Source organism: Rhamphochromis sp. 'chilingali' (genome assembly GCF_963969265.1).
Source record: "Rhamphochromis sp. 'chilingali' genome assembly, chromosome: 13".
Lineage (NCBI taxonomy): Eukaryota > Metazoa > Chordata > Actinopteri > Cichliformes > Cichlidae > Rhamphochromis > Rhamphochromis sp. 'chilingali'.
In genome coordinates this window covers 30,572,855-30,588,077 of record NC_137940.1, presented here as the reverse complement: position 1 = coordinate 30,588,077, position 15,223 = coordinate 30,572,855, and the positions used below count along the sequence as shown (strand labels likewise).

Genomic DNA, 15,223 nt, shown 5'->3' with positions numbered 1-15,223 from the left:
CGTAGCAGGCGTCTATTTCTCTTGGATGTGTATTCCTGTTAAAAGGATGTTTGTCCTCCCTATTTTTGCCAAGTATTTTACCACATGGGATGATATGATCCCTGAGGTTATTGCTCTCATATTGTAGGGCTTACCTTACAAAGACTACCATGAGTCACTTGTTGTGAACTGCTGCTTCTGTCTGTATGCTGTTCAGAGCTAGCCAACAGCAAATGTAGGGTCTGGTTTTGGAGCTGTTCCTATATTAACTGAACTAAATTATTATAAGAGATCTTCCCTTTTCCCCATCCCCATGTGCTGCTCAAGAGCAGGGGTCGGTTAACCTTATTCTATTTCACCTATATTTTCATGTGAAAGTACTTTGTAACTGTAGTTGGTCTTAATCTGTTCTGAGGTACTATTATCTGCACTTGTGGCATGTGATGTTTCTTATAAGGGTCACTATGTTATAAAAATATATAGTAATTCATTTTAAGCAGTTTCATTGTTTATTGTTATTGTGACCAACAGCTGTACATTATTGAGATTTAAGCTCTGTTTATGAGAGATGGTTTTAGGACCTACATGAGACAAATTATTTTATTTCCCATTAAAGTGAATTTTAATTAAACTTCATTTTTATTGCACATTTCTTCCTAACAAATGTATAATGTTGCTGAAATGTCCAAAAAGCTAGAAGTCTAATAAGGGTCGTATTGGCTCAGTGTTCGCACATCTCACAGAAAAGGTCAACAGAACAGTGAGAGATGAACTGTCACTGATGATTAGCATAAAACTGCTTAGATTTCCACAAAAATGGAATCATCTATCCAAATAACAAATGCAAATGAACCCTTGTTATTTTTCAGAATTTGACGTCTACACCATCTGAGATTGTTGTAGGGTAGTCAGCAGCTCCTCGCACCTAACAGGTGTAACTATGAAGTGAGAATAATGAGTCTGCAAGCAGGTCGATCTCAAAGCTTTACACGTCACAGACGTGGCTCTGTTTTTACCTGGGAAATCACTGCGGTAACTTATACTGAACGCTTAACCTGGTTAAGCCAGGTTATGTAGACAGTTTCCATCTAAAAGTGTTACGTCTCCACTGATTCCTTTATTTACAGCATGTTTAAGTGCCCTAAAGACTGTTGGCTAAATATGTTTTATATGTGCACACTGTTAAGCTGTACCTTTAGTACCTTATAAACACCATGAATAAAACCCAGCTGTAGTTACAGCAGCACAAATGCACATCACATTATCACTGGGATGTGACATGTGATGCACAAAATGTATAAATGCTTTTATACTTGTACTTTATACTATACATTTCTGCCACATGAATCACTTGTATTATTTGCATCAGTGTTGCATTTTAAATCTTTATTTTTCATACTATTTCTAGATTTTACCATCATTTTATTTTCATCATCTGATAATGTCTCTGATTGGACTCATTGTCTTCATATAGGAATTGTTGATTGTTGAAGCCCAGTTGATAGCCACCTTTATGATACTCCTTATCTTTGACTCAAGCTTGAGTCACCTTTCCAGCAGGTGTATTCCATTACTTCTTTAAGCTCTGATTGGTTAAGACTGCTTTCTCGCAGCATTTTTAACCCTTCACCTTTGGTAATTGTTCTACTGGTTGCCTTCAGAATGATGACTGCAAGCCTCTCACTGGGGTATGTGGCAGGTGTAGTTGGCTTTCTCTTTTTACACAACTGACTACTTTTTGTAGGCACGTGATTGATATTTTCAAATGGTTTCAGGGGTTCCCTTTTTGTCTTGCTGGTTGTGGATATATGCAGCCTTCCTCTTGAGAAAGGTAGGTGAAACATTCCTAAACATACAAAACTTTGTGATAAATCTTCATTAATTTCAGTTCTTTCTCACCCAGGCTCTAATCCCAGCACTCAATACAGGATAACTAATGTAAACACTGCAGATAATCTTGCCTCAAACCCAAGAGGAACTTTAGCCAATTTAACTCCTGGACTTGTTCCCTACAGCCCTCAATACAGAGGGGTTCTAGTCCCAGCATATGTCAGCTCCAGTGTTTCTCAACCTACTCAGGCTGGTGGATACACAGCTGGCTCTACATTAACTGGGGGTACTGTTCAGCCTGCAGCTTATAACCAGTGAAATATTTCATGAGTTTAAATGTGCATTGCTCTCATTACAAAAAGGCATTCTGCTTTCTCCTAGATTTAAATGTTGGTGCTTCCCCCGGTAGCAGTAACACTGCAGGTAATGTTGCCTTGACTCGGGGAGGACCTTATGCATACCCATCCTCTGTGGTTGTACCTTACAATACTCTGTATGGAGGGGTTGCAGTGCAGCAGCCTGGTGTCTATCAATATGCTCCCCAGAGCGTGCCAGTATTATATACTGGCTCCAGTTCTTCTGGTCCTTCCCAGGCTGGAGGATACACGACTGGCTCCACACAGGGTGGAGGTGCTGCTCGACCTGCAGCTGGTAAATAATGGAATATTTCATGATGCACTACAAACATTTATTGTGAACATTACCAGCAAGTGTTGTGTGGCTTTCTCTTTCAAAAGGTTCAAATGTTGGTGTTTCTACTGGAGGTAGCAGCGCAAATACTGGTGCTAATGTTGCCCTAAGCCAGGGAGGACCTTATCCATACCCCTCCTCTGTAGCTGTGCCTTATAGTGCTCCATATGGAGGTGTTGCAGTGCAGCAGCCTGGTTTCTCACATGCTGCTCAAAGTGTGGCAGCACCATACACCGGCTCCAGTTACTCCGCTCCTGCTCAGGCAGGAGGAAGCACAGCTGGCTCTGCACAAACTGGAGCAACTTCTCAACCTGCAGCTGGTACCTAGTGTGATGATGCAGTATAAATGCAATCATTAGGATCTCCTGACCCGAATCCTTGGTAACCTTGGCTTAAATTTTGCTTTCCTTAGAAATCAACTGGGCTATCCCACCTCCCAAGCTCGGTGAGGAATCATCACCCAACCCTCAAAGCCTTGCCTCTGGCACAGCTGAGCCTGGTGCGCTTCTACCACCAGTACCTGCGTACCAACCAGGAGAGTTGTCCCACTATGAGAAGGCTGCTGAGGCTGGGGACTACCAGTCGGAGACAGAAGAACTAGGTCGCAGGACTGTCCCAGCTACGATGGACTCTTTTGCTGCTGCGGGTGGACTGGCACCCCCAGGCTTTGCCACAGGACAGTTTGGAATGGGTGGGCTGTGGGGTAGTCCGTATCCATCCTTTGACTTCTTGTTCCTGACTGGCCAGTACCCTGCGGGCACAGTCAGTCACTTCAGCCAGGACTACGAGCAGGGACGAGACTATTCTCACAGCACTCACTACCTGAAAGACCACCCCTACCCCGGCTTTGCACAGTCAGTGGGGGCTGTTGGAGCAGCTCAGAGCCTTCAGACTCCCAGCTTGTATGTGAGCAGTCCAGTGGTGGGAGGTTATTACCAGGTTGGATCACAAACAGTACCTGCTCCTTCCTACACAGGTGTTACGCAGGTATGTTTCCTAAAATGCCTACATGTCACAATCTGCATGTTGTAACTGTACTAACTCTTTCCCTCTTTCCTTCCAGATAAAATACTAGCTGAATCTCAAAGGCATGAGCACAAGTTTAATCAATAAAGTCTTATGAAATACTCCTGGTCACTTTTCTTATTAGTGGTGGTGCGGGAACGACTAAGGTTGTAGAAATTGCATGTAATGTAACTACTGGGCTCAATTTATGATCTGTTAAAAGACCGAATGCGCGCCTGAATTTAGACCTGCCCATGTGGGGTTTATGACCTTAAGGGAACTACTTGGGTTTTCTGTTGGCAACCTGTAGTGACCCATAAGTGGACAGTCCCACTTATGGCCTGGTATAAGCAAGTTTACCCTGCTCAGGCTGTCAAGAAGGGCATCCAGTTTTGTAAGTTGTAGATCTATATGTTAAGGTGGATCTCACACTGGCAGTAACCTATATACGCTTTCAAGTATTTAACATAAAAATACTGGAAGGGTTTACTTTCCCTGGTGGGAATTGCAAAAAATGTGGACACACAAGCAGTACAAGGGAATCACTTGGAAACCTTTCACCTAAGCTACAGACAATAATTTGAATCCTCCACATATGTACAGATTCTGAAATCTACTAGATTATAGGAGGGTAACTATAAATAGCTGAACTCCCCCTCCCTTTGCCACATGGCTCCTTCTTTCACAAACATCCAGGTTACATTAGATGAAGAGCTGTGATTTGAGTCGTGATGTACAAGGTGTTGACAGGAGAACTGCAGTGAGTTTAGAGCGAAATGATACATGGACCATTTGATTCCACTCAAGAAAGAAAGCCTACTCTAAGGGAAATTATGTACATTCACTAAGAAAAGGCCCTCAAAAGTCACATTTGGGTTTCAGGGCTGAAAATTTTACTGTCAAGTACATTTATTTTTTTCAAAAAAATAAAATAAGTGTGTGTAATTTCTTAAATAAATATTTAGGTGGATTTTATTGCTTTGAACAGAGCTGAGATAGACCACTCACGCGGATTTGTTTCATGTTTCCTTTTCTTGACCTTTTGCTATAAGTATAAGTTTCCCAAATGTTGAACTGTTGCTTTTAATTTTATTAATTTAAGCATCCCAACAGTACAGTACTCTAAATCACCACACTTTACAGTAAGAGCTTATAAACGGGACAGGTGGTAGCTAAATTGTGTCTATATTTTGCTAAAAGAGAGAAGGCATATTTAATGGTTTCAGTGCTTATGTATATGTGTGTGTGTACAACCATGGTTTCCACAGCAGACGCAGCTGTCCGGCCTGGAGGACTGAGCCTATGTCACTGTAACTCTATTTCGGGAACCTGTGTTGTCCAAAAGGTCAGATAAAGAAGCACAGGAATCCTTACAAAGCAGAGGGCGGGGGTGTCGGGTGAAGGCGGATATTCACAAACCAACACACACACACACACACACACACACACACACACACACACACACACACACACACACGTGTTAAAACTCAGGACAGTGTTGCTGAGAAGGGGAGAAAGGCAGACAGGAGTAGTGGGACACAGAGACATTAAGAGGGGCTTTCACCTTTGACTGAATTAAAACGTTAGTGTACCAAAGTCTGATCTGACCTCTAATCCAGCTGATACACACACATTTATGGACACCATGGATGGAGAATCACCCAAACAGGACACATCCGATTCCACGGAATCAACCAATCCCACTGACACCAACAACAACAGCAACCAGGTCTGTATCATTTATTTATTTATTTAACATGTTCATTAACATTTTCACATTCACCCACAATGACTGTCCATCATGTTCTGTACTGGGAAAAAGCAGTGAGAGTGTTCGTGGCTGTAGCAGGTGCTGTGTTGGGACAGCAGAGCGGGAGAAGGGGTTGTTGGCTGCATTTGCTACACCTGTTCTTACTACTGGCTGAAGAATGACACATACACACGTAAATACACACTCACACAAGTTATGCAAAGTAGTGCACATGACACACACTAAGCCACACATACAACGTTGGAGTTTCCTTTTCCCACTGATGAGTCACTGCTGTGATGCCTGACCTGGTGTGTCATTAATAAACAGGGTACATGGGCCTATTTAATCATGAGGAAATAATAATGTATGCATTACATTTTTTTTGTATGAAGATTTTTAACATATGATGTGAGATCATTGGTTTTAAAACTGTAAAAGGCCAATTTTCCCCTTGAAAGTTCCAACTCTGAGGTGTATATTTATAATACTCAACAAATCCCAGAGCTCCAGGTCTCACATTACAAGGACTGTGTTATCCCTCGAGTAACTTGTGGAAAGTCCACTTTATTTATACAGCAGCTTTCATGTAAACAGCTCAAACGTTTCACATAGCAAGACCAAGAACTGAAGAACACAGAAAAATCACAAAGAATAATTTTAAAAATACAAATCAGAGTTAATGAAAGAAATACCTAAAAAAAAAATACAACACACAGCAAATGAACTAATGGCTCGCATTACAAATCTGAAATAAATAAAATAAAAAACACAATAAACTTTTGTTCATTCTTCATACATTTTTTCATGAAAGAAACAGAAAAAATCCTCTTTACAAGACTGAAAAGAAGAAGATAGTTATCAGAGATGTAAATAACTGAAAGAAAAGAGGAAGACTATCCTCTGAGTCATGCTGAAAAGAAAACATGTGATGTAGTGCCCCCACAGAGAAATGACTATGAAGAAGCTTCTCCCTTCTTCACAAGGGGTCACCACAGCGGGTAAATCTGGATCTCTGATCTGGCAAAATTCTATATGGGATACCCTTCTTCACCCAAACCCAGGGAAAGGAAATAGCAAAGAAAATTACTGTGTAACCTACACTGTTACTTATACTGAATACTCCACCTTAAACTCCACTTTGTCTTGATGCCTTGGTATAAGGCTAGAATTTAGAAGTGATAGAACTATTGTCACAGACATGTATTACGAGTGTTTGTCACATATTTATTTTTGCACAGGCCGGCGAGCCAGAGGTGGAGAATAAAGACTTGGGGGAAGGAGCAGAAGGTCAGAGGGTAATGGAGACTGAGGATAAGGCTGAGGAAGATACTGTATCAGAAGAGGCAGAAAAGGAGACGTCAGGAGACACAAAGAAACCTCAGACTGTGTCACAGTCTGGTGAAGATGATACTGAAGCAGCTGCACAAGATAAGGAGAAAGCATCTACTGGTGCTGAGGTGAAGGATTCTGAACGTGAAGGAAAAGATAAAGAGGAGGATGCAGAAGAAACCGAGAAAGGAGGGCAAGTGGCAGAGATCCAGAGTAGTGAGACTGGAAAAGATGGAGAGGACATGAAGGACAAAGAGAAAGAGAAAAAGGAAATAGGTAAAGATGTGAAAGAACAAGAGGCAGAGAAGAAAAAACAAGTGACAGAGGAAGATGCAGAGCCAAAGGACAAAGGAAAGACAAAAGAAGCAGAAAAGCAGGCAAAGCCCAAAAGAAAGAGTGGTCCCCCCTCCTCTTCTCTCTCTCGACCAAGACCCTCTGCACGCTCCATAAGAGCGTCTGCTAAAAACGACATCATCGCCAAGTTCCAGAAGGGCGCACCAGAGTGAGTAACTACATGATGCTTAGTACCTCAAATTAGAGTGTGACAGTTAAAAATGTTCCTCAAGAGGTTAAATCAGAAACTGTGTTGCAACACTGCTAGGACACCAATACCTCGCAACTTCAAGATTCAGAAGTCATCTGCTGCTGTGGCTACAGGAGCTTCAATCAAACAGAAGATACTTCAGTGGTGTCGCAACAAGACTCGGAACTACGAGGTGAGCTCAGCGTTAAATCTTTATCTAATGCGACACATCCGCATTCTAGATCCAGAGATAAAAGAAGACCTAATTTAAGATGCTCTTCCCATGTGTCTGTCTCTTGCATTTTTTAGGGCATCAACATAGAAAACTTCTCGTCATCCTGGTGCAATGGGATGGCATTCTGCGCTCTGATTCATCGTTTCTTTCCAGATGCTTTTGAATACAGCTCACTGAAGCCAGAGGAGAGGGAGAAAAACTTCACTCTGGCCTTCAAAACTGCAGAGTATGGATTTCTTCATTCTTTCTTCTCTCAGTTCAGTTCAGCTAAGACTGAATAACACAATTACAATATTTAAGAGTCGGAACTTTACATGCAGAACATAATATAACAAGGTCACGGTGAATAATACAAAAGGAGAACTGCTGTGAAAAGAATGTAACTAAAATAAAATTCTGCATGTTGGCTGTCCAAAAAAGAAAGTTTCAGGAAAACAATGTATGGAATGACACTGTTAATGTAAATGCACCTGGTTAGAAATCTCTTATTCATATTACTATGAATGACTGCCACCTTGTCACCTCAACTTTATCCTTTCCCCTCCTTTGTGTATCCCTGACAGGTCCTTGGCTGACTGCTGCCCTCTGCTGGAAGTGAGTGACATGCTCATGATGGGTAACAACCCAGACCCAATGTGTGTGTTCACATATGTCCAGTCCCTGTGCCACAGCCTCTCCAAAATAGAGAAAGAGAGGAAGGACAAAGAGAAGGGGGAGAAAGAGAAGGCTGGTAACGAGGAGGAAGAGAAGGACAAAGGAGATGATGCAGCAGGAGAGGTGTCGCCAGAGAAAGATGAGGAAGAGTCTGCTGAGAACGAGACGATGAGCAGTCAGGAGGATAAACCAGTAGACGGTACAGAGATGGAGGGCACTAATGAGGAAGGGAGTCCATCAAAGAGCTGTGTGGTGGAGGAAGGTCAGAGTTCATCAGTCGAGGCAGAGTCTTAGACAGACACTGGCAAACACAAAGACTGAAAAGACCAAAAAGATTGTTTATGGTACTACAAGGAGCAAGTCTTAGTCTGGCATTGTTGGTCTGACTACTGTCGGAGTAATGAGGTACAACAAAAAAATCACTCAAAACTAAAATACTTGTGATGATGATGTCTCGTAGTTGCAGCGTGTTTGAAAATGTACTTCTGTGTGTGTTTTTTCCATTTACAGATATGCTGTTTTTTATGTTGTTCTGAGCACGAAAAGCAAGAAATTGCTGTGTATCTATGAAAAAATAACAATGAAACAAAGATCTTGTGAATTAAAAAGCTGCTTGTGCAATAAGAAAACCTTGAGAGAGTGTGTGCCGTATTTACTTTTTTCATAATACACATGAAAAGGTTAAACTATTTCTGGTCAGATGTTAAAATTTTGAGTTGTTCCAGATTGTTACTGTGAACAAGGTAACAGTGGGGAGGGGGTTATGACACTGTGAAAGATTGTGCGGGCAAATGTTCAGGGTTTTCAGGCAGACAAAAGATGCTACAAGAGCTGTGAAAAGCTTCCAAAAGAAAAGTTGGTCTGCTAATGCAATTTATAACACTATCCTCCATTAAATTGAATGTAAACAACACCCCAAAGCAGGTTTCTCTGGGCCAGAGCTTATTTAAGAGGGCCAGAGACCAAGTGTAGGTCTATCCAATTCAAATTTAATATTGATTTTGTTAATCGTAGATCCCCCACATCCCCCAAACTAAAGCGGAAAGCGAACAGCTATCATTACTCCTGTGATGGTACTGGGGAAACATTAATCTATATAGATGAGGTAACTCCCCCTCACATGTGAAGTCATCATTATGTTTAAATATGTGGAGAGACATGTTCTTTCCTGGAAGGCCTTTTAAAAATGTAAACCCATTGAAACAATTCGCTGTATCGAAACAAACTAATACCACAAAGCCAACTGTTGAGCAACTAAAACTATATCAACCAAGAATTGCCTTCAAAACTACAGAAATTGGTTTCTTCAAACAAACATCATCACCAGCCAAGCATCACCCCCCAGTGTCCCTGCTTTCTGGGTATTACGGTAATCAGCATCATGCTACCAGGAAGGCCATTGTGTTGTCTCTTTTGTTAAGCTAACCTACTGACCGTGTTGCGCCCTTTTTTCAACACAAATCTCGGTGGCAGCAAAGTGAAACATGTCCACAAACATGCCACCGGGGAGCCTGAATCTGGAGTCACAGCTTTTGTCCATTATGGACGTGCTGGTGAAAGCGGCGGTGGCAGAAATCAGCCAGCTGTTCTCGGAGAGCTCGGCGTCTCTCCGTCTGCATTTAACCCAGAGCTTGAAGGAAAACGAAAACCTGAGGACGAGGATGAAGGTTATGAGGAGTGAGCTCTTCTCCCTCAGGCTACAAACCAGAACTAATCGACCAGCGAGCCGCTTTTCTCCCATCAGAGGAAACATAACCAAACCACGAGCTAAGCCACAAGGTAACGATACTTTCACTTTAAAAGTACTTCATACTCGAGTAACAAATAACATTCCGCCCCCGCCATTTATATAATTAACTATTAAATACCCACCGCTAGTTACTTCAAACTAATAACGTATAAAACAGCCGTTTTAGCTAGTTTAACGAGTTGATTATGAAAATGCAGATGTGCGGAGTAGTATCGCGCATCAGACACAGCTGGCCCTGGTCATGTGACACAGATAACAGAACCAGCGGGTTTTTTATTGTGGTGATAAAAGTTTATTCGGCTTATTAAATGTGAATTCACTCACTTACTTAAACTTAATAATGGTCAGCTAAACCGAAACATAAATAAATAAACAAATACACAAATAAATAAAGACACATTTCGATACGCTCATTCAAAGCCTCAGTCTAAAATAATTGTTAAGTGGAATTTCCGCTTAAAGTATGTGATGCTGAATTATAACAAGTCCAACCTCAACTCAGAACATGTGTCTGTCCCTTTAAATACATTTAGTCTTCACCACAATCAACCCATAAAGAATCAAAGACTCAGGTGCACAGGTTATTTATGGACATATTCTATGTTATCATAAATCACTAATACGATGAATTAAAAATCAATGTCTTACATGATCTTTCATATTACATTTCCTTTATAGACATTTTTTTTTAAGGAAAAGTAATGTTTTGTCACTTTTATTGTGTTCACTGTCAGGTAATTGAGTGGCGTAAACCACAGAGACCGTAGAGAAATGCCATTAATTCCCTGAGTTTTAAGTTCCATATCATATTTGGTGTCGACATGTCAACTTGTTTTTTTTGCAGACACAGAACATAAACAGATTTCCCTAACATTTGTTATCTCTCATTAATTGACTCTTTTACTCTCTGCATGAATCTGAGGGTTGATTAATAGCATACCGACTTTATATCAAGCTTAAAGTCAGAGCTGTCTGTGTCTCAAAAGTGTCTGAATTGCTTAATTAATAATTTTCTGCAGCATTAATCCTTTTCTTAGTTTACAGTTTTATTTTTTATGCAATTCACTTCAATTTTGAATTCAGTCTTATGTGCATAGCTCCAAATCACAGCAACTGTGAGCTCAAGGCACTTAATTAATGTCTTTTTTATCACTATTTTATCATCATCCTCTGACAAGACCTTTGACTGGAGTAGGCGACACTCATAGGGATCATTTTGTGCAAAGAGGAATCATATGACATGTGAAACACTCGTTTTTCTGTGAGCGCACACAGAGCCTGCTTTTGTGATGCTTGTTATCTCCGCTGGGGGTATTAGGTGTTATTGAGCCAGCTAATGCAAAGAAAACCTGGCTGTGTTGAACTTCCTTCATTTTATTCCTGTCAGCTCGTTTCAGCAAACACATGTGACACCAACAGGGAAGTTGCCTCCCCCCCGTCTATTCTTGACTCTTAAAATCTTTCGTTTTCAGCTCGTATAAATACTGATACCAACAGATGAACAAATAGCTAACTGAAAGTAAATCAAATATTTAATAAAAATATGGAGGACTTGTCCATATTTGGTATTACAAACTGTGCAGTAAGGCTTTGGTGCAAATATTTGTTGAGACCAGGATGTCTAAATGACTGTGACTCACCTCTTCAAAAGTACTGTGTTTAGTTCAGGTTTTGATCAATCTTGAGGTAAAAGTAACACAGAAACTAGTTATAAAAACTAACCATTTTCTGAAATCAAACCAAACTGAACTGAGGGTATAAACTCAAAAAAGAAATAATATTAGAAATATTAAAAAATGATCAGCTGTAATATCTCTGGGCTGCACAATATGAGGAACCTGCATAAGGCTGCAAAATTGTTCTGTATTTTAAAGACTTTAAAAGCTTACAGTTTCTTCTGCTTATCTAGTTCAGGGTTGCAGGGAAAACTTTTACATTTAGACTGTAGGTGTGACAATGAATCTAATCTCTGGACTGTGGGTGAAAACTAGAGTACCTGTAAAGAACCCACGCAGAAAGAACACACAAACTCCACATAGTCTGAATTCAAAGCAGGATCGTCTTGCTGTGAGATGACAATGCTGACCACTGCACCACCAGGCCTGTCACACTCTATAAGTGTCAGCGAATAAAAATGCTTTGAAGCGTGCATATTCAGTGTGGCTCTGTAGTTCAGTGATTTATACATTCACTAGCATTGCAGTTAACATTGCTTTAAATAAAACTAACCACCACAAGTCTTTCCTGGGTGGTGCAACAGTACAGCTAATAAAACAGTTGTGGGTTTGAGGACAGTAAAGGTATGATTGTTGCTCTTCTGTGACTACATCAACACCATCTGTGGTCACAGTTATTTAAGTTACCCTCAAAGTAGTAGGGTCCTGGGTTCAAATCTGTGCTTATCTGGGGACAGGACACTCTCGCAAAAGACATTCTTAATCTAAGGAGTTTCACTTCCTGGTTAAATAAAGATTAATGAATAATAAAAATGTATTTTCCTTTTCTTCTTCAGTTCTCATCAAATCACAAGTGGCTCAAAAGGCGGGTGGGGAAGCTGCTTCTATCGTCCTGCAGTCGGAGAAAAAGACCACCTCCTCAGCAGCTCAAGTGCAGGTACATGCAGTCCATAAATGAATAGCAGTAGCTCTGTTTGAAATCTAGCTTGCTCATGCATAGCTGTCCTTAATGTGCTAGTGTGCAGATGTGGAGAGTCCAGATGTCATTCTAATCAAAGATGAGGATGATGTGGGTGGATGTGGGCCAGATGTTGGTGGTGAGTAGGATTTTTAAGTGAGCTTAAAGGGCTGATTAATTATTATTTTTATTTGTATTTTATGTCTTTACTTGTCATCACTACAGCTCACAGATTCTAAAAGCCTAGATTGTCTATCTTCTATCTTAGGGCTGAAAAACAATTATACCAGGCAAGCCGAGAATAGGAGGAAGAAAGTAGATCAGACGTCAAGCATCTGATAGAAAGTCTCTCTTTCTAAATTACACACAAGCAGTTCCTCATTGATGAGTGCTGAGTAAGACTGGCCTAAGCGCTTCTGTTTCATAGTGGCCTTTAAAGATGCTATTCTCTGTCTTTTCAGATCAGGGTGACTTTAGAAACCACAGTCTGCAGGGCGGTGTTGCAACAGGAGCTCAGAATTTGGAGCCAGCTGGTTCCTCTTGCTCGACAGGTGATAACGAGGAGCTGAGAATCGTGTGCGTTCACGGCCGAGGCGAAGGGCCTCTACAGGATGAAAGTGACACCCTCTTCTCTGCGTCTGAGCTTCAGGCTTTTAGCTCTCTGTCTGACCACAACGTCGGCCACGACAACCTCCTGAATTTCACCACTGGCGCAAGTGACAGAGCTCCAATGAGAGTCACACAGGATAACAGTGCCGGACTGGTGAGAAACAACCAACTTGAAAGAAATAATTCCACACAAATGGCTCCGACAGCATTGAACCCTGGATTGAAATCGCCACTAGTAGTAACTGAGGGTCAAGTGGGGCACCCCAGCCACATGAGCCAGTTCCCACAGCAGCAGAACGTCTTCCCTCACACCGCCAACAAATCCCTGGACTGCAACTTCTGTGGCGAGCGCTTCCACAGCCGCGAAGACCTCATCGTACATCGCGCGAGTCACACCGGGGAGTCTCCGGTCCCTTGCTCTCTGTGCGGCAAGTCGTTTGTCAACAAGACCACACTTAGCATCCACATGCGCATTCACACGGGCGAGAAGCCGTACGCATGTGCGCAATGTGGAAAACGCTTCACGCAGAACGGCAGTCTGAAGATCCACCTGCGGACACACTCCGGAGAGAAGCCGTACACCTGCAGTCAGTGCACAGCCAGTTTCAACAACCCCAGCAACCTTCGCAGACACATGATCACACACACCAACGGGGCGCTCTGACCCCAACGAACTAGAAAGACTTGATAGACTTTGCAGTTTAGAAGCACTTTTACTGTCATTTGTGCCACAGTGTAAAACTGTTTTGGATCACGCGCACTTGTAGATTCCAGATACGCTGACACAAACGCTGTTCAGATTTTTTAACTATAGGAAAACCGGCTTTCTATTCTCGAGCGTGCACAACAGATCCTCAAATGAAGACACTGAAATAAAGAACCATGTCACAGTTAGCAGTGGGTGACTGTGGATTACTTCTGTTTTGGTCTATGTTATTTCAAAATGGGATATCAATTATCATTTAAAGCTTGGACCACAAAATAATTGCCAGAAAATGTTTAATGAAATTATTGAACATTCGGACAAGTTTTTAAAAATAATATTTGAATACTAATTTGCATATATGAGTTTAACTTTGTTTCATATTTGCTCGTTTTTTGCGTTAGTACCTTAAAAATGTCATGCGCAATTTATTTAGGTTTGTCAGGGGGAAGATTACACTAGAAATCTCAGAAATTGCTGTCAAATATGATACGCTACGCATTAAGGGGTTAAAGTCTATTTTATAGCAGACTTCTGTATCGATAAAGTACCACGACAAGACTGTTTGTGGCCAGATTTGAGCATTTCTGAATTTTATTTATGCACCACATTTAATACAGTGTTATAAAGCATTCCAGCTCAATGATTTGCCCACTGCAGCAAACTGATATATATTAAATTAATGTTTTCTGACCCCAGACTCTGTTCTAGGAAGCACGTTCAGCATACTCAGGTTATTCCCTTTATCTGGATTCACTTATTCTAACACTAGTAATCAGGATAAGCAGTCACATGAAGCTGGCTATCAGCTGGCTAACTTAGGGTTTCCTCTCTGTGTTCATATCAAAGAGGTGGCGTTGGCAGAATCTGACCAATTACAAAGATGGATAAGTGACAGCAGAGTGGCTGATTTTACACAAGAAGATCAAACTGTAGTATTAGAAAACTATGAAGCAGTTACACACACAATACAAACTGAAAGTAAAACGGATTCTGCAGACAAAGCAGCAGTAGGACTGCGTGTATGCTTCAAGTGTTTTTGTTAGTAAGACTGGAAAACACCTACTGTTTTTAATAATATAGCAAGTTGAAGCTAGGAAAGAAAGCTGGCCAAAAATGCAGACGGTGTAAGTTAACAGATGCATCAATATCACAATTCTGTTTAAAGATCTGATAGCTGATAGGTGGTGATTTTATACCTGTTGATCTCTAATCTCAAATATAACCCACACTGGTCTGCAGCATGAGTTACCATGGCGATGTCCAAACTGCAAGAAGTGAATAAAGGTTAACCCTGAAGTTACTGGGCTTAGTTCAAATCCACTGATGTAAAGCTGCTTTTATATACTATAGGGATACTTTTAAGTAACTGCCGAGCTTCCTCAAATAATAAGATTTAATTCAGTCTGAACTTCAAACAAATTGAGAACGAAAAACATGAATCATTACTTATAACAGTTGCTTTTACATGTGTATTATTTCCTTTAAAAACGCACTACCTCTACTGTTGTCATTTTTTGCAGCTTTTT

At 41.1% G+C, this 15,223-nt stretch overlaps 3 protein-coding genes across 3 annotated transcripts; all 3 read left to right on the top strand.

Annotated features, from left to right (window-relative positions):
* Window positions 1-1,644: 1,644 nt before the first annotated feature.
* On the top strand, window positions 1,645-3,611 carry LOC308408557 (uncharacterized protein; the record flags this gene model as incomplete). The annotated part of the gene is made up of 7 exons (XM_080900890.1): window positions 1,645-1,667; window positions 1,755-1,810; window positions 1,883-2,095; window positions 2,191-2,460; window positions 2,547-2,819; window positions 2,912-3,486; window positions 3,563-3,611. The coding sequence occupies 7 exons, from the start codon at window positions 1,645-1,647 to the stop codon at window positions 3,572-3,574; spliced, it is 1,422 nt and encodes a 473-aa protein (XP_080757016.1). The 3' UTR covers window positions 3,575-3,611.
* A 1,355-nt stretch (window positions 3,612-4,966) lies between these two features.
* smtnl1 (smoothelin-like 1) lies at window positions 4,967-8,639 on the top strand. The gene is made up of 5 exons (XM_080900342.1): window positions 4,967-5,233; window positions 6,496-7,088; window positions 7,188-7,302; window positions 7,419-7,570; window positions 7,908-8,639. Exons 1-5 carry the CDS (start codon window positions 5,141-5,143, stop codon window positions 8,290-8,292), a joined length of 1,338 nt encoding a protein of 445 aa, XP_080756468.1. The 5' UTR covers window positions 4,967-5,140; the 3' UTR covers window positions 8,293-8,639.
* A 738-nt stretch (window positions 8,640-9,377) lies between these two features.
* Window positions 9,378-14,275, top strand: LOC308408937 (uncharacterized protein). The gene is made up of 4 exons (XM_080901419.1): window positions 9,378-9,777; window positions 12,261-12,361; window positions 12,443-12,521; window positions 12,844-14,275. The coding sequence occupies exons 1-4, from the start codon at window positions 9,483-9,485 to the stop codon at window positions 13,653-13,655; spliced, it is 1,287 nt and encodes a 428-aa protein (XP_080757545.1). The 5' UTR covers window positions 9,378-9,482; the 3' UTR covers window positions 13,656-14,275.
* The last annotated feature ends 948 nt before the right edge of the window (window positions 14,276-15,223 follow it).

Coding starts and splice junctions, on each gene's coding strand:
- smtnl1 (XM_080900342.1), top strand. CDS start 5,141: ATGGACACCATGGATGGAGAATCACCCAAACAGGACACATCCGATTCC. Junction 7,303..7,418: donor ACAAGACTCGGAACTACGAG/GTGAGCTCAGCG, acceptor TGCATTTTTTAG/GGCATCAACATAGAAAACTT. Junction 7,571..7,907: donor CTGGCCTTCAAAACTGCAGA/GTATGGATTTCT, acceptor TATCCCTGACAG/GTCCTTGGCTGACTGCTGCC.
- LOC308408937 (XM_080901419.1), top strand. CDS start 9,483: ATGTCCACAAACATGCCACCGGGGAGCCTGAATCTGGAGTCACAGCTT. Junction 9,778..12,260: donor ACCACGAGCTAAGCCACAAG/GTAACGATACTT, acceptor TTTCTTCTTCAG/TTCTCATCAAATCACAAGTG. Junction 12,522..12,843: donor ATGTGGGCCAGATGTTGGTG/GTGAGTAGGATT, acceptor CTGTCTTTTCAG/ATCAGGGTGACTTTAGAAAC.